Source organism: Microtus pennsylvanicus, chromosome 13 (assembly GCF_037038515.1).
Source record: "Microtus pennsylvanicus isolate mMicPen1 chromosome 13, mMicPen1.hap1, whole genome shotgun sequence".
Taxonomy (NCBI): Eukaryota; Metazoa; Chordata; class Mammalia; order Rodentia; family Cricetidae; genus Microtus; species Microtus pennsylvanicus.
In genome coordinates this window covers 67,694,773-67,712,759 of record NC_134591.1, presented here as the reverse complement: position 1 = coordinate 67,712,759, position 17,987 = coordinate 67,694,773, and the positions used below count along the sequence as shown (strand labels likewise).

The following is a 17,987-nucleotide window of genomic DNA, read 5'->3' as shown; positions in this document are numbered from 1 at the left end:
CCCCAGAATTGACAGAAGGAACAGGCTCCCAAAAGCAGTTCTCTGACTTCCATCCTTCACACTCATATCCTACATCACACCCACACCCCAATGAGATTCTATCACTCACACACTCTCTCTCTCTCTCTCTCTCTCTCTCTCTCTCTCTCTCTCTCTCTCTCTCTCTCTCTCTCACACACACACACACACACACACACACACAACCTTTCATCAAATACTGTGTGCACTGTGTTCCTGGCTCTATGCTAAGTACTAAAAATAGACAATGGAAACATGAAATCCAAAAAAGTCCCTGCTATAATGGGTTATTTTATTGCCTAGTTTCTCCATTTAAAAGATAGGAGAATGCTACAATAAAAAGCACATGGGGAACTAGGGCTATAGGATGTAGGAGGAACCTAATGGGTAGGGTACTTGTCTATTGAGCACACAAGAACTCTGGGTTAGATGCTCAGCATTACATAAACCTGGTGTGCAGTAAACTTGTCACCCCAGCACTCCAGCAGTATGAGCAAGAAACTTTCACAAAAGTCAAGAGTTACTTCTTAGCCGGGCGGTGGTGGCGCACGCCTTTAATCCCAGCACTTGGGAGGCAGAGGCAGGCGATCTCTGTGAGTTCGAGACCAGCCTGGTCTACAGAGCTAGTTCCAGGACAGGCTTCAAAGCCACAGAGAAACCCTGACTCGAAGAAAAAAAAAAAAAAAAAAGAGTTACTTCTTAGCTGGGCAGGGGTGGTACACGCTTTAATCCCAGTACTTGGGAGGCAAAGGCAGACGGATCTCTGTAAGTTCGAGGCCAGCCAAAGAGAAACCCTGTCTCAGAAAATATAAGAGAAAAAAAAAGATACCATTTCAAATAAAAGGTCTGAGTCAAGGGTTCTACAAAATGGTAGAACACTTGTTCAGAATGCATGAGGCCCCAAACTCAAATTCTTAGCACCCCCCCAAATTAAGGCAAAAAAAAAAAAAAAACCAAACAAACACGAAAAACCACAGGGGGAGGGAGGGAAATAGGTAGGTAGACGGATAGATGATAGGTAGATAATGGCTTCTCCCTTTAGCAGTAGCTCAAATTCCGTATTTCTTTGTGCACACTTTAATCCCAGCACTAAGGAGGTGGAATGATCTTTGTGAGCTCAAGGCCAGCATAGTCTACAAAGCAAGTTTCAGGACAGTCAAAACTATTACACAGAGAAACCCTATCTCAAAAAAACAAAAACAAAAAAGAATTGAGATATCTACACCAAGATTATCCTTGCAACAGGCAGTGGTGGTGCACACCTTTACTCCCAGCACTCTGGTGGCAAAGGCAGGTGGATCTCTGAGTTCAAAGCCAGCCTGGTCTACAGAGTGAGTTCCAGGACATCCAGGGCTACACAGAGAAACCCTGTCTCAAAACACCAAAAAGAAAGAAAAAAAAAAAAAGATTAACCTTTGTAACAATGGCACAAAGTGGATATAGATAGCACCAAATATAACACTTTGAAAAGAATAAAGTACTTTACCCCCGTCATACACTAGATAATACAGTTAATGGACTGGAAAGAATTTTGGCAAAAGGATAAGACATACCTCTGTTCCAATTCCAGGTTGCACACCTGAGTAGACACTGTCTGGTGGAGGACCACCATACTTCCTTTGTCCTGTGGTTACATCCAGAGTATAACCAGTCCTCTCAAGCAAAGCCTAAACATAATTAATTACACATCTGTTATACTTGAAAATATAAACACACACAAATCAGTATAATAATCTTTTTTAAGTTACTATAGCATCTTATTAAATGTATTTTATGGAGGGTTGGAGAGATGACTCAGTGGGTTAAGAACACTGGCAGTTCTTCCAGAGGACCTGGGTTCAATTCCCAGAACCCACATGGCAGCTCACAACTCCAGGAGATCTGATACCTTCATACCAATGCGCATAAAATAAAGTTAAATAAATTTTTTTAAATGTATTTTATGGTGAGATTAAAACGAGGCACCTGAAAATATAACTTAGTTGATAAAGGTATTTATCTAGCTAGCTTGAAGCCCTGAGTTCTATCCCCAGTATCACGTAAAAACCTGGGATGGGGCCTGGCTATAGTAATGCATGCCTTTAATCCAAGCACTCAGGATGCAGAGAAGCAGATGGATCTCTACAGAGAGAGTTCTAGGACTGTCAGAGCTACACAGAGATGCTATGTCTCAAATAAAAGCAAAAAGCAAGCTTAGATTAGCAATTAAAAGAGTTTACTGGTCTTACAGAGGGTCATAGATTAGTTCCCAGCAATCTTGTGAACTATCTCATAATAAACTAACTGTAACTCCAGGTCCAGGGGCCCAATACCCTCTTCTGGCCTCCACGGGCACTGTAGTCATGTACACAAACCTATACTCGAACACACACGTATACATATAATTAAAAACAACACTAAAATATATAAAGGGGGTGGCTGGAGATAAGGCTCTGAAATAAAAAGCATCTACGGCTCTTGCAGAAGACCTAAGTTTGATTCCCAGCACACAAATGGAGGCTCATAACTGTCCTTAACTCCAGTTCCATTTATTTGTTGCATATTCTTACTATAACAAAGTCCAGAAAAACTGGAAATTCTCAAAGTATACTCTAAATCTGGCAACTACCAAATATAGTCAGATTTCAAAAGAAGAAACCTTATTATTTCTTGATTATCGTCCCATTTTATTAACTGTTATGTCATAGAAAATATGCCCTTGTCCTCAAAAAGCATGCACTATAGGTAGCATTCATATGAAAGACATATAGAGCATCTTTTGCTGGCAAACGAAATATACAATCTACCAAGAAAGAGAAGAGTTTTGCATGTTGTTTCTAATTATACAAAGCAACACCAGATTTACGTGTATTAGGTTTAGTTAACCCTAAGATTCCACAGGGATGGACGTCTTGGATCTTTCATTTTTCTACCTTTGATTCAAAGCTTTTAAAAACAAATATACATGTAATATCAAATACAACCAAGTATACATATTATACAAACTACATACAAATTAGCAATTGTACTGGTTGGATTGTCAACTTGATACAACCTAGACATATCTAGAAAAGACAATTAATAAAAACTCCATAAAACTGCCTGGCAAGTCTATGGGGTATATTCTTAATTAACGATTGATATAGGAGGGCTCAACACACGAAGGCAATGCCATCCCTAGACAGGTGGTCCCAGGGTGTATAAAAAGGCAAAATGGGCCAACTATGGGAAGGAAGGCAGTAAGTAAGGTTCTTCAACAGACTCTGCATCAGTTCCTGCCTCCAGGTTCCTGCCTTGAGTTTCTGCTCTGACTTTCCTCAGTGATGGACTGTGATGGAATAAACGTTTTCCTTCCCAAATTGCTTTTGGTCATAGTATTATCACAACAATAGATACTCTTAACTAATACAAAATATACACAAATTATTTCTCTTTTTTTAACTGTATCATTAGAAATACCAGGTTTATCTTGCACAAAGCCAGGAAACCAATGATGCCAGACAGTGAATTTCTATTGTACTGTCTTTTGAACTACACATACTATTTCCATAGTATACCCATCACTAAAGGCAAATAGACAGCCAATCAGCTAGTTAGTAAATGCAAATTGTTAAACTACTACCTCAAACCAGAATTGAAGGCGGTTAAAGAAAGGCTTTAATTAGGGATGAAGAAAAAGAGAGACACATACAGAGAGAGAGAGAGAGAGAGAGAGAGAGAGAGAGAGAGAGAGAGAGAGAGAGAGAGAGAAAAAGGCCTTCAGCAAAACAGAGGGGGTACTCCGGAAGTAAAAATCTTTAAAGGCGCCGGGCGATGGTGGTGCACGCCTTTAATCCCAGCACTCAGGAGGCAGAGGCAGGCAGATCTCTGTGAGTTCGAGCCCAGCCTGGTCTACAGAGCTAGTTCCAGGACAGGCTCCAAAGCCACAGAGAAACCCTGTCTCGAAAAAAAAAAATCTTTAAAGGCTGGGATCTTTGAGTCGTTAAGGGGTCAACCAGAGTTTTTATACAGTAGTTTGAATCTTTTTTTTTTTTTTTTTTTGGTTTTTCAGGACAGGGTTTCTCTGTAGCTTTGGAGCCTGTCCTGGAGTTAGCTCTTGTAGACCAGGCTGGCTGGCATTAGTTTGAAATTTTTAAAGGAATGCGACTAGGTCACTTTACAAATGGTGAGGATAAAAGTGTAAAGGCACATTACAAAGTTAGGTATATCTAAACATAAGCCACCATAACAAACAACTCCAACATTCAATACCATTCAAATTAAATCTGGTAGTCCTGCCCAGGATCAAGCACTTGTTTAGCAGGTGTGAAGCACTGGATCAGATCCCCCAAGGCTGGGGCTGGGGGTAATCTCTACAAAACAATACCCATTTACTAGGTCTTTCAAGAAAAGCCTATTTGTCTTTCAAAGCAGTTTATCTAAATAATAATGATGATTGGAGAGGGTGGACACTTTACATATGAATTCACTTAATCTCCACTACTCCAGGAGGTAAGCACAACCATTACCATTTATAAATAAACTGAGGTCAGGGAAAATTTAAAAAGAAAGTTAGTATACAACAGTTTTTCCCAAGGGAAAAAGTCCCAGACTTGCTCAATTCAGGCCTTTCACTTCAACACTCAGGAGGCTGAGGCAGGATCTCCATGAATTTGGGACCAGCCTGGGATACACAGTACCATGCCAGCTTGAGCTGCATAATGGGACCCTGTAGCAAACAAACAAAATATAAACAGTGCTTATAAAGAAAGTAAAAGCATGCATCTATGTCAGACGAAGGAAGGGCCTGAATTAGAGCTTTTGTACCAATACTGTAGCCCCTGCCCCCGTCGTGTTTACCTTGATCTTTGCCTCATCGGGCCCTTTTGTGGACTCCTGCACCTTGCTGCCCTGTTTCTCTCTCTGCCTGTAGGTCTTCATAACTCCACATAAAAATGCACTTTTGTTCTAAAACATGCAAGCAATCCAAAAGCAAGAATTACCAGGAATCTCTGAAGGGTCAAATACACAATGAAATTTCATTTTCATTCCATTCATTCAACAGATATTTTTATGGTAGTCACTATGTACCAGAGACAGGAACAGACAGCCTCAGGGAGCTTACCTTCAAAACTGGAGGGGGGAAAAACGTGTTCCATTTATTAATATTTAATTGAAGCTGGACTATCTTTCCAAGATGTCTAAAAGTATTTCTCACACAAAAATAGATCAAATAACCCAAAGAATATTTTTAATGTAAGTAATTCAAACTTATAAATCTTAATAATAACAATAATCAAACCATGGGTTAAGCTTTTGAAGGAACTTACTGTATAAAAAGGTGGAGAAGACTTTTGCTTTGTGCTTATGCTTCAGTAACTCTGACACAGATCTTTTTTCCCTTAAGTTTTTCAAAGGAGAGGTAGTCATACACACAAAAAGACCATTTCCCCACAGGCAAAAACAGGACTGTCACAGTTCAAAAGCTGCAGACTATTAACTGCTCAGAGGCATTTGCTAGTACTGACCTTACCTGAACATGAGATAAGTCACTTTCCTTGAACTGCTGTAGTACAGACAGAGCTCCTTCTTCATTAAACTCCCTGAGAGCATCAATTGCTCTTTCATCAAGATCGACATAAGCTACCAACCCTAAAAATCAAATTGAAAAGGGTTAACATTATTGCAAAGAGGCAAGCTAAACTGTCCTAGCGAGAGCTGTTACATTCATTTCTTACAATCTACAGTCTCATTTAACTATATGCATATATATAGTTATACAAATAAGATGTAGAAAGTACAAAAATCAAACATAAAATGTCAACTATAAGCATGAATTTTAACTGAAACAACAACAACAACAAAAAATCTCAAGATCCTAAAATGTTTCCAACTTTCCAAATAGCAGTAAGTTCTGAAAGTCTGATGCACATACCGCACTAAAGATGAACCATTCATTTAAGAAATTCTGGTTTATATTAGAGTGGCAAGAATACACTGTATTTCTTAATAAATATTCAAATCACAGGTTGTTTTAATTGTTCACCATGGAAGAGGTAGGAAAAAAATAGGAGAACCAATTTTACTTAATTCTTTCCACTCCAAAAAGTGTCAAAGGTTTTCCCTCCTTAGCACCAATGATAAATTAAAATGTATTTATCCAAGCATCTATTTTGCTGCAGTCAGAATGTGGAAAGGCATAATTTTCAATGATTCTACAAATGCAAGTGCAGCTTGCTAAATCAGCTCTCAATGTCGTATTTATGGCAGTCTTTTTCTCTTCTGAAATAACAAGCCAAGACTTAAAAGATGCTGTGGCATTCACAACACTGTCAATAATGACCATTTCTTTCAAATGTCAGTAAAAATGTTAGATTTTTAAATAAAGTATGCAGAATATATATGTGCTGCATTCTATATATGTAGTCTCCTTAACTCAAACAGAATATCTATGTTAAAAATAACTTAATACATAAGGCACCTTTTCAGAATTGATCCAATGTAAAATAGAAATATTTGACAGATTAACAGCCCCCTCCCCAAGTCCATATGAACCAACACCAAAAGTGATCCTATTCTGGAAAAGCCAAAAAGAACTTTATTTCATACAGTAAATAAATTGAAAATAAACGTGATGCCACTTGCAAAGTTATTGATTAAAAACGTTGCCATGTCACATTTTAAAAGCTCATGATGAGCATGGCTAAGTGACTTACTTGAATATTTCATACCATCACCCAAAGCCACAACTCAGGACAATCATCAACCCATCCTGTCAATACAATCCTACACCCAAACCATCAGCCTCTTAGCAGTAACAAAACACTATCCAGGGAGCATCTCTAAGCAGATCACTGCCAGTTCTCTAGGGCAGAATGTCACAGAAAGTTCCTGAGAACTGGTTTTCAAGTGGGACTATCACTCAGGAGTCATTTTTATAAGCCATTTTAGTATCTAAAATTAAATCTCAACTGTGAGATTTAAAATATTTTAAGAAAAAAAGCACAGCTATTTGTCTACTGCATTTGAAACTTATGTCTAAGAGAAACAATTCAATCCTCTCTCCTGATCTGAATAGGCACACAAACACAGAGGAAGAAAGTTTCCATCTATGGCCCCAAAGGAGGACACATTTATTTACGAACACCATTCCCTAAGGGTAAATATTTCTCTCCCTCTTTAAACTTCAAACCACTTACAACCAACCAAATTAAGATGTTCAAATTTGCTTAAGCACTTGAGCATGGGACTTACACATTAAGAAAAAAAAAACAAAAACAAAAAACAGCTGTTACAAACCAAACACTTCCAAATTACTGAGAGATGTGAATTTCTGTCTATTAGAAACTAGACAGGCCACAAACTCTCAAGGAGTCTGACATATTATCGTTTCAGACAGTACAGTCTAACTATTCTTCTTATTATGCCACCTAATCAGACCTAAGCTGATTTAACAGTCACTTTTAAAAAGCTAAAAGTAGAAAAGTAAAAGCAAAATGATGACTGATTTAGGTTAAGGGGGAAATGCAAAATTTGGTATGCTGAAACATACATTTTAATTGGTAGTAAATCTAAGACAAATTGATGTTCTGTTCTGAAACAACTAAGACTGCATATTCAACACTAAGAAGGCTTCAAAATAATAAAATAGGAATATCAAAGTCAAACCCAATATGCCCTCAATGAAGGGAAAGTATATTCAGCTCTACACAGATCAGAAACAGTAAGCATTATTTAACCTTAAAAATCTGTAAAATTCAACGTGGTTTGCCCTCACTTTCATAACCAGTCAGAAACAAGAAATGCATATTATACCTGTCTGAAATATTTCATCAAGTCTTTCTGCCACCTTCTGTGGGAGGCCTGCCTCTATCAGTGTCTTGTAGTGTTCTGTGTGAGTTACACTGGAAGTATCCATTGGTTCTTCCTCTTCTTTTAACTGTACCGCATTACCATTCACCTGATTAGCCATTTTATTATGCTGCTGGAAAAAATTCAGGAGCTATATTACATTAAGCCAGAAATAACTAGTTTGTAGGACAATGCATGACTTATCTGAACTAATTTGTACACATGCTGCTAATAACAACTATCCAGAATATCTTATGCCTTTTGTGAGCATCTGATCTAAATTTTCAATAATAATCTTGTGAAACTATAGAAAACGTACATGGAAGTATTAGATTCTTAAGCAACTTCATGTACTCTGGGTTAAAAGGGCTTGAATTTACTGAAGGTACAATTGCTGAGTAACAAAAGCAGCCATTGTGTTCTGGGGAGCAGATCAACAAACCACCACAAAATCCTAAAAGCCCCTCAGCTTATAGATTTCTAAAGTTTGGTTTAAAGCAGAATGAATACCCACACATCACTTAGTCAAGGTTTAAGAACTTTCCATTTTTCCTAGCTCTGCTTCAGAAACAACATAGCTATGAAATAAATCCATGTTGTATCTAGTTCAACGAGCTGGTGGCTTGGATTCTCTCCACCTAACTTAAAAAAACAAAAACACAACTTTCACATTAATTTTGTTCTAAGATTAATTTGCTATTCCCATTCACAGATTTAAAAGAAAAAATGACCAACTTTAAAAGCTAAGCCATTGTTTAAAGTCTACATAAAAATAAGTTGAGGTTGCTTTTTGCTTTAAAAAAATCAGAAGTACAAACTGAATTTTTCTTGTCAGTGAAAGAAAGCTGCAAAAAATGCTGAATGGACAACTTCCAAAAAACTTCACAAACACTATCTGCTTGGCATAAACTTCAGCCAGATTTCTCAGATTAGCCTACCAAAATCATTTTGTATGTTCAGCCTGTATATAATGCTGAAATGGACTAATTCCCTGAAGAGAGAGTAAATAATCACAAAAGCATACAAGGCCAGTCTATACTACCTCAGAGTCAGGGAATTTAAGTGTTTGTTTGCGGTGAAATTATAATGTGATGAAGATAACTGGTGGCACAATAAAGATATTGCGGAACATACTGAAATAAAGGCATGATGACGGTGGGTCTCAAGAAAATGCCTACTTTTCTTAAAGAAACTCAAGATAGACAGCTAAGAAGAAAATACAAGTCACCTAAAAGCACTAACTCCTAAAATAACCAATCACTTCCAGATTAACTCATCAAACACTATGCAAATGCGCCAGGTGATGTTTCTTGATGTAAAACAACTCTTCGCTAGAACATCCACTGGTATTTAGTTGAAGTTAATGAGAGGAGAAAGCCGAAGAGGGCCGGGAGGCAACAGCAGGAAGGAAAATGTGACCGGTGTTACTCTGAGAATGACCTGAACTGCATGACTTCCCAGCATCACGAAACTCTCTACAGAGACGCCGACTGTAGTCAAAGTCTGAAGAGATAAACGTTTCTCAAGGAAAGCCTCAGATTCTGATAAACTAGCAAAAAATGGAAACATCCAAAACTGGCGGCACAAGAAACTATTAGCACATAAGATGAGCATATTTACTGATTAATACAACCTAGTCCTCTCAGAAGTATTCTAAAATCCCCAGTCTTTTTGTGAACATAGAGTTGTGTTTTCCCATCCCCTCCCAAACACTACAGTAAGACCACCACAACTCAAAAGTTCTACCACAAGACCATCACAGCACTGCACCTGTGAATACTAGGTTACAGGAGAAGCAAATTAAAGGAGAAGTTCAATGAGTATCTGTTAAGGTGAAGTGTTTTTTTTTTAAAGTATGCGTGAAGCAAAATGACAAGTTATATTTTAAGCACAAGACAGTTATGACTATCACCGATATTGAAATTGTTTTAAAATTTCCATTTTGTCAACTTTAACCCAAAAAAAGTAAAATAGACTTCAGAAAATAAAACCTTCAGAACAAGACAAAAAGAAAACCTCAAGCCGAATACAAAGTGCTCATTTAAAAGACTTTTATATTATGAGACCATTTAAAACTCATGTCAATGCAACACAATGCCACACAGCCAAACCATATTTCTGGATGCAGCAAATAGACTAACGTAACTGGAATCTTTGACCTAAACTTTTTTTTTTTGAAAAAAAACAAAGCCATTTAAAGTAGGATTTATAAGGGCCACTGGGAGACTTGGGAAGTCAACACTAGCTCCTCCCTGACTTCTGGCGAGCATCTCTAAGCAAAATGTAAAGAGAAGGGCTTTAAAAGAACCAACGAAGGCTAACCGTTATCTCAAAGCTCGGTAGTGTCAAGCCCTTAATCACTACGACTGATTCCAAGGGCAGGAGGAAAAAGTATTCTCAAGCAGGTTAACAAGAAAGGACTGGCCCTTTCAAGAACCCCTGGGCTCTCGTCTTGAAATTCTGGCCACATGGTCACTACCGTGTAAGAAAAAGAAGCGCTTTTTCAATCTGGAGCGCCTAGGACATTTTCAGAATTACCTAGCTCAGGCGCCGCTCGAAACCAAGTGTCACGGCCTCTAGTAGTCATTTTTTCCTTCAAATCTAGGCTCCAAGCATGCAGGACGGGGATCGGGTAGGAGGCACCCCCCATACCTCGGCCCCTCAGCTCCGACTCCCACAAAAGTTTTGCTCCCCGCTCAGGTAACCCTGGGATTTGCACCCCGCCCTCGGCTCACCCCACCCCCTCGGGCGCGACCCGGTTCTCAACACATCCCACTCGATGCCCGGCGAGATGCGGGCCAGGCCCGATTGCGGGCCTAGGGGGAGAGCGCTGGGGTCAAGAAAAATGCCTGAAATCCTAACCCGGCCGGGCCGCCGAGAGCGGCGGGCGGAGGCGGGAAAAGCACCGCGAGACCGGCAGGCCGCGCGGAGGACAGCGGACCGAGAGACCGGGCACCGGAGGGGCTGAGGGTGATGAGCGAGAGAGGAAGCGCCGCGGCAGGACTCAGGCCCACGGCTGCGCGGTCGGCCCGAGCAGAAGCCGCCCCCGGCCCATCCCCACCCCCACCCTGGGGCCTCGGAGCAAAGACCCAAACTGCAGACCAGGTCGCTGAGCCCGGGCCCGGCCGAGTCCGGTCAAACCGGGACTCCCGGCCCCTCCCCCCACGGGCCGGCGCGAGACTCACCAGGGCAGAGCGGGGGGCCGGCGGCCGGGCCCGTGAGAATCAGCGCGAGGCGCTTTGAAAACGACTAGAAATGGCGCGCGCGCCACCCCCTCCCCCCCCTCACGGACCGAGACGCGATCCCGGCAGCACGCGGGGTTTCCCGGAACTACTTCCAGGGACTCCGTGCGGCCGAGCAATCAGCTCTGGAGGTTGCGTGACAGGCAGTTCAGCGGGCCAATAAGAGAGAGGGAGAGCGGCCCCCACGCCGGTGGCTCCGCGAGCCAATCGGCGTGGCCGTCGGGCTGAGCCAATGAGGGTTCTCAGCGCCACTGGCTGAGGCGCCTCCGGGGCGGGGGCATGCACACAAAGGGGTCTGTTGGTGGGAGCCCCTGGTAGTGGCGAGGCTGCGGGGCTGCAGGCCTTGCGTGGCCGAAGCTCCTCCCACTTCGTCTAGCACGGTTACGAGGCCGAAAATCTAGGCCTCGCGCCGCGTGGCCGCCTCCGGAGCCCCGCCCCCTCGGGTCCTTGCGGCCACGCTCTGCAATGGCGCTGCTACCCGGCGCGGGAGTTGCTTATCCCCCAACCTTCCCTCACGCCTTGCTGGCAGAGCGGATAGCGGAGGTCCCAACACACCCTTTTCCACGTTCGGCTCCGTCGCTAGATCACTTTGGCCCCAGTTGAAACACAACAGAAGGATGACTTGAATCGTTTGGCTGGAGATTTTTCGGTAGAAAAGCATCCCTTGGAACGATCGGGAAAAGTGCTTGTTTCCCTCCCTGGCTCCTTTCCACACAGAATAAAGTGGATCGGACTCAAGAGCCATGTTAACAGAAGTCAAGGACTCCAGAGTTTGGAGCATAGAGTAGGTGGGACACTGGATCTACCAGGAGGCAAAGCGTTCGTTTCCCCAAAGAGACTAATTCCTGTCATTCATAAACCTCGCACCTGTCACTCCTATCCCAAACCCAACTGCCAATTCAGTGAGGGTCGAGGGATCTGCTTCCAAATGTATCTGGAAATGAAGTTCCTCAAACCCAATAAACCAAATTGTTCATCGAGCCCTGCGTTTTTTAATGTACGTCTGAAAGAATGCACGTGTGGAGAGCTTGATGGCCTCTGTGACAGTGTTGAGAGGTGGGGCCTTTAATGGGAGGTGTTTCAGGCACTAGGACTCCACCCTCAGTGGGTTGATGCTGACTGTGGAAGGCCTTCAGGCTGTGAGCTTGATATCTGACTCTGGTTTTCTCTACATCTTTTGCACTCCCACCATAGGGTGACATTGCAAGAAGATTCTTACCCTGTGTGCCCAACAACGTTGGACTTCCCTGTCTATAGAACTTTAAAAATTGAAATCCTATTATGGGGGCTAGAGAGATGACTCAGAGGTTAAGAGCACTGCCTGCTGTTCCAGAGGTCCTGAGTTCAATTCCCAGCAGTTCAATTCTCACAACCATCTGGAGCAAGATCTGGTGCCCTCTTCTGGCGGGCAGGCATACATGCAGACAGAATACTGTATACATAGTGAATAAATAAATCTTAAAAAAAAAAAAAAAAACCTGACTTTGAGCCAAGTGTACTCTGAGTTCAAGGCCAAAGTGAGTTTCAGAACAGCACAGCCAGGACCGTTACACAGAAAAACCCTGTCGCAAAAGAGGGGTCTGATGCTAGCCCAGACCCTCAATTATTTCTCTTGACCAGATCCCAACATAACAGCCATGGAGGCACAAAGGGGTGGGGAGGGGAGAAGACACGACTCTAAATTATAAAGAAAGGAACAACAACCTTTGTTAGGTTAGCGACAGACAGCCTGCCTGGCAGGATATGTGACCCATCTCAGGTGTGGCCTATGGCTTGATGGCTTGGCTGCCATGCCATACAGAAATGGGCCTACAACTGACTTTGAATCTGTGCACCTTTGCAAAAAGCCTGGGCTGTAATCCCCAGTGCTGAATAGGGCTGAGAATCACAGGGATTGTCTCAAGGGATTGACATGGAGGGTGGAAGAGTGTAGTGAGCCGGACAGGATCGCCATTACAAGATGGCGCCGACATCCTGTCTTGTTGGAAATAAACAACTCCATATTTGGCTATGCCTTTGAGAGCAGCGCGTCCCCCAGTTCCCGAATGCTCGGTGGATAAGGGTCCTTGGGCCTATCCCGATGCGGTCTGGTGTCAGCTGTTGGTGGCAGCCAATCACAGGGCAACCCGTGTGCCAATTCCCTATTTAAGCAGCTGCCTCAGTGCCCTCGGCCCCTCGCTTCCTGCTCTTCCCTTCCTGCCCCTCGTTTCCTGCCCCCTTCGCTTCATGCTCCCCATCAATCAAGGGCACTCCAGTAAAGTGTGATCTGAGTAGAATCCTGGTGTGGTGGTTGTTCTTTCTCGCTGGTCGAGAAGTCTGCTGCAGAAGAGCAAGATACCCAGCATCCTCCTCTGCCCTTGGTCTGCACCTCCTTTCAGACACACACACACACACACACACACACGCATGCACGCACCTGTATTACCCCATCACAGGTATTCTGTCATAGCCATGCTAAAGAGGCTATGGCACCCATTCTGTAAAACACAGACATGCTGGGAACTGAGGCTGTGGTTCAGTGTTAGAGCATGTACTTCCATACAAAGGGCCCTAAGTTCAGACCCCAACTTGGAGGGAAAATAATAATAAAAGTTCTGGAAGCTGGAAAAACCCAGGTTCAATTCCAGCACCTACATGGTGGCTCACAAAAGTCTTGTTACTGTTATACCCAAATCCGTGGGTCCCCACAAAAGCCAACAAAGGAGACCAAATCCAATATGTAAAGGCAAAGAGCCTTTATTTTAATCAAGTTTGCAAACTCGGTCTCTCCACATGTCCAACGTATTGGAATAACCGGAGAGCCCCGAGCTCAATTAGAATTGGGTTTTTACAGTGGTTGCCACACCAGCACAGCAACTGTCTAAGTGAGGAACATCGGGATTAACACACAACACAACTTCAGGTTCTGCAGACAAGCCTTTATGCCACTTTCTCACACAGTATATATAGCCCTCAGCAGAGGAGGCTGAGCCAGCAAAAGCAAGCAGCTCATCACCTTAGGGGTAAACATCTTTAGAAACACTGCTGAAAACAACAGATTGTTCTTGTTTTCAGAAACAATCAACCGGGGCTGGAGAGATGACTCAGAGGTTAAGAGCATTGCCTGCTCTTCCAAAGGTCCTGAGTTCAATTCCCAGCAACCACATGGTGGCTCACAACCATCTGTAATGGGGTCTGGTGCCCTCTTCTGGCCTGCAGACGTACACACAGACAGAATATTGTATACATAATAAATAAATAAATATTTTTTTTAAAAAAAAGAAACAACCAACCACAAGAGTGCAAAACAGATCAAGTGGGGGTGCGAAGGCCTGTCCTCAAGGGACCCAACAATAATAAAGGTGGGGGTTAAGGGTCTCTGAGGTTCAGGACCCCTGATTGGCTTACATTCGTCTAGGGGTGTCCTGGTGAAATGCTGGCAGGTGTTTCTATCTACAGTGCATGGAATGCCAGGAATTTCCTTTGAATGGTCTGCTTTTGGATTGGGGTCAGGTAATCTGGGCCTGCCAGGCATTGTCTCAGGGTAAACTATTGAGACTCTAGACTCCATTTAAATTCATCTATGCCGGGCGGTGGTGGCGCACGCCTTTAATCCCAGCACTTGGGAGGCAGAGGCAGGCGGATCTCTGTGAGTTCGAGACCAGCCTGGTCTACAGAGCTAGTTCCAGGACAGGCTCCAAAGCCACAGAGAAACCCTGTCTTGAAAAACCAAAAAAAAAAAAAAAAAAATTCATCTATGACCAGAGTCCCAGGTGATAATGGTTGGAGGAAGTAAAGATTATCAGGGCTGGCCCTCACAGTTACTACAGTCTCAAAGGATCCATCTCCCTCTTCTGACCTTCTTAGACACTAGACACATGTAAGGTAAGGTATGCAGATATAAGGTATGCAAAGCACTAAATCATATAAAATAAATAATTAAAAAAAATTTAAATAAGCTTTTGTGTCTTGGAAAAATTCCAGGGCCCAGGACATTCAGATCAAAGCTTTCACATACACTGTTCACAATGTGAATGAAGACGTGCTTGCTTGTTTGCTGAGCCAGGTCCTGAAACTCACTATGTAGACCAGACTGGCCTCACTGAGTGCTGGGATCAAAGGTGTGTACTGTTGTGTCTGACCCATATCTTTTTGGTTAGGTGTTTTTGGTTTTGCTTCTATCTTTTGGTTTTTTTGCTTTTCTTCTTCTCCTTCTCTTGAATGAGAGTGTTTTGCCTACAAGTATTCTATTTACCATATGTGTGCCTGGTTCCTGCAGAGATCAGGAGAGGGTGTCAGACCCCTTGGAACTGGAATTACAGATGGTTGTGAGCCATCATGTAGGTGCTGAGTATTAAACTCAGATCCTCTGGAAGAGCAATAAGTGTTCTTAACCTCTAAGTCGACTTTCCAGCCCTTAACCAAAGGTTTTTTTTTTTTTTTGATTTTGGTTTTCCGAGACTGGGTTTCTCCGTAGCTTTTTGGTTCCTGTCCTGGAACTAGCTCTTTTTTTTTTTTTTTTTTTTGATTTTGGTTTTTCGAGACAGGGTTTCTCTGTGGCTTTGGAGCCTGTCCTGGAACTACCAGGCTGGTCTCGAACTCATAGAGATCCGCCTGCCTCTGCCTCCCTAGTGCTGGGATTAAAGGTGTGCGCCACCACCACCCGGCAACCAAAAGTATTTTTTTTTGTAATTTATTTATTATGTATTCAATGTTCTCTCTGTGTGTATGCCTGAAGGCCAGAAGAGGGCACCAAACTTCATTACAGATGGTTGTGAACCACCATGTGGTTGCTGGGAATTGAACTCAGGACTTTTGGAAGAGCAGGCAATGCTCTTAACCACTGAGCCATCTCTCCAGCCAACCAAAACTATTTTTAAATGGAAAGTATGTTTCCATTTTGGGGGAGCATCTTCATAGATAATTTTCACTTGTTGAACCCTAGAGTCCAATCACCGAGGAAGAGTCTCCCCAAGAGACCATATCTCACACCACAGTTGTTGTAAAAGCATGAGGATTTTATTAATTCTGTCATGACAGGGTCTTTTAGAATTCAAGGAGTCAGAAAGACCCCGAATGGCTGGTACAGGCTACTTTTAAAGGAAAAGGCCACAGAAGCAAGGGGGGTGTCTGGGGGATGTTCTTTATTATGACTGGCTTATTCAAAAGGGCTATTACCAATAATTGGCTGGAGAGCAGTTGCCAGATCAGATTAGGTAAGGGGGAACATCTGAGGGTCACTTTGTCCCCTTCCCAGGGACAGAGTCAAAACATCAGTAACTGGGCTGGAGAGATGGCTCAGTGGGTAAGAGCACTGTCTGCTCTTCCAAAGTCTCTTCTCTTACCCACTGAGCCATCTCTCCAGCCCGATAAATAAATATTTAAAAAAGAAAAACATCAGTAACTGGGTCAACACCTAAGGATTATCTTGCCCCTATTCAGGGAGAGGCCTCAGACATGGCTTCAGAATTGTCAGAAATGGCTTTAGGGTTATTTTAGAGTTCTACACACTATAATGTATTGTATTGACTGTGTCACGTATGCCGTCGCTGGCTTTCATATGGAACCCGGTGCCTCAGTGATATTAACTCAGTTTGTGGACGAAGTGAGGCTTACAGAGTTAAAATGGAACTGGCTTGTGAGAGGGACGGCTCAAGTGAGGTGAGGTGACCTAGATTCAAACTCTGGTGTCACTCTAAACTGCTCAGTCCTTAGTCTTCACTCCAGAAGAGACACCTCAGCCAGTAAGAGACCTCCCTCTACAAACCCTCCTGTTCTGCTGGGGACCATATTTCCCTCCAACCCTGAGTGCAAGCAACCACCACACACCACACCTTGTCAAGGTTGTGGCTCCAAATTTCTTTTTGTGTTAATAATTTGTTTCTTTGTTTGCTATTTGAGACAGGGTTTCTCTGTGTAACAGCTCTGGCTGTCCTTGAACTCACTTTGCAGACCAGGCCTGCCTCTGCCTTCTGAGTACTGGGATTAAAGGCATATGCCACCACACCCAGTATAATGTATTTATTTTTATTTTATGTGTATTGTTTTTTTCCTGAACGTATGTCTGTGTAAGCGTAAGGGTGTCAGAAGCCATGCGGTGCTGGGAATTAAACCCAGGTCCTCAAGAAGAGCAGTCAGTGCTCTTAACTGTTGAGCCATATCACCAACCCTGTGGTGCTTATTTTAATCCCAGCACTCAAGAGGCAGAGGCAGGCAGATCTCAGTGAGCTCGAGGCCAGCCTGGTCTACAGAGTGAGTTTCAGGACAGCCAGAAGTGTTATGCAGAGAAACCCTGTCTCGAAAAACCAAAGAAAAAAGAACAACAACAACAAAAAAAAAAACCGAACCAAAGTTATTGTGTGTGTGTGTGCACGTGCGCGCACGTGCATACACATACCAGTGTAGGCTAGAAAAAAATAGGATCACCTGGAGCAAGCAATCCAAGCAGTTGTGAGCTGCCCAACATGGGTATTGGGAGCCAAACTCCCATCTTCTGGAAGAACAGCAAATGCTCTTAACTCTCTTAACTCCTGATTTCATCTCTCTGGCCCTCCTGCATTCATCTTTTTTTTTAAAAAAAATTAGGAACGAAAAAGATGTGTCAATAGTTAAGAACACCTGTTGCTCTTGCAGAGGAACTAGGTTCCATTCTCAGCACCCACATGGAGTCTCACAACCATCATAACACCAGTTCTGGGGGGATCTGACCTTCTCTTGACCTTCACGGGCATCAAGCACGTATGGTACACATTCATGCATGCAGGCAAAACACTCACACGTAAATAAAATTAATAATAATCTATTTTTTTAGACAGGATCTTTTCATGTCTCCCTCGCTGTCCTGAAACTCACTCTGTAGACCAGGCTAGCCCTAAACTCACAGAGATCCCCCTGCCTCTGCCTCCCGAGTGCTGGGATTATAAGCATGTGCCACCATGC

General features: G+C 42.9%; 1 protein-coding gene and 1 non-coding gene across 6 annotated transcripts in view; both read right to left on the bottom strand.

Moving 5' to 3' along the window:
* Positions 1 to 11,135, bottom strand: part of Hnrnpr (heterogeneous nuclear ribonucleoprotein R) — a 34,679-nt gene extending 23,544 nt beyond the window's left edge. The window contains exons 1-5 of one of the 5 annotated variants that reach the window (XM_075946579.1): positions 11,013 to 11,125; positions 7,792 to 7,957; positions 5,510 to 5,628; positions 4,837 to 4,944; positions 1,572 to 1,685 (exon numbers count right to left, since the gene is read on the bottom strand). In XM_075946579.1, coding sequence (XP_075802694.1) covers positions 1,572 to 1,685; positions 4,837 to 4,944; positions 5,510 to 5,628; positions 7,792 to 7,948 — 498 coding nt within the window. In that variant the 5' untranslated portion in view covers positions 7,949 to 7,957; positions 11,013 to 11,125. Of the gene's footprint in view, positions 1 to 1,571; positions 1,686 to 4,836; positions 4,945 to 5,509; positions 5,629 to 7,791; positions 7,961 to 11,012 lie in introns of all 5 variants that reach the window. The other 4 variants (XM_075946580.1, XM_075946583.1, XM_075946581.1 and 1 more) reach the window with 4 other exon arrangements.
* On the bottom strand, positions 3,437 to 3,565 carry LOC142834513 (small nucleolar RNA SNORA8). Its single transcript, XR_012907604.1, has one exon. It is a non-coding gene; the product is annotated as a small nucleolar RNA SNORA8 (small nucleolar RNA).
* Positions 11,136 to 17,987: the final 6,852 nt, after the last annotated feature.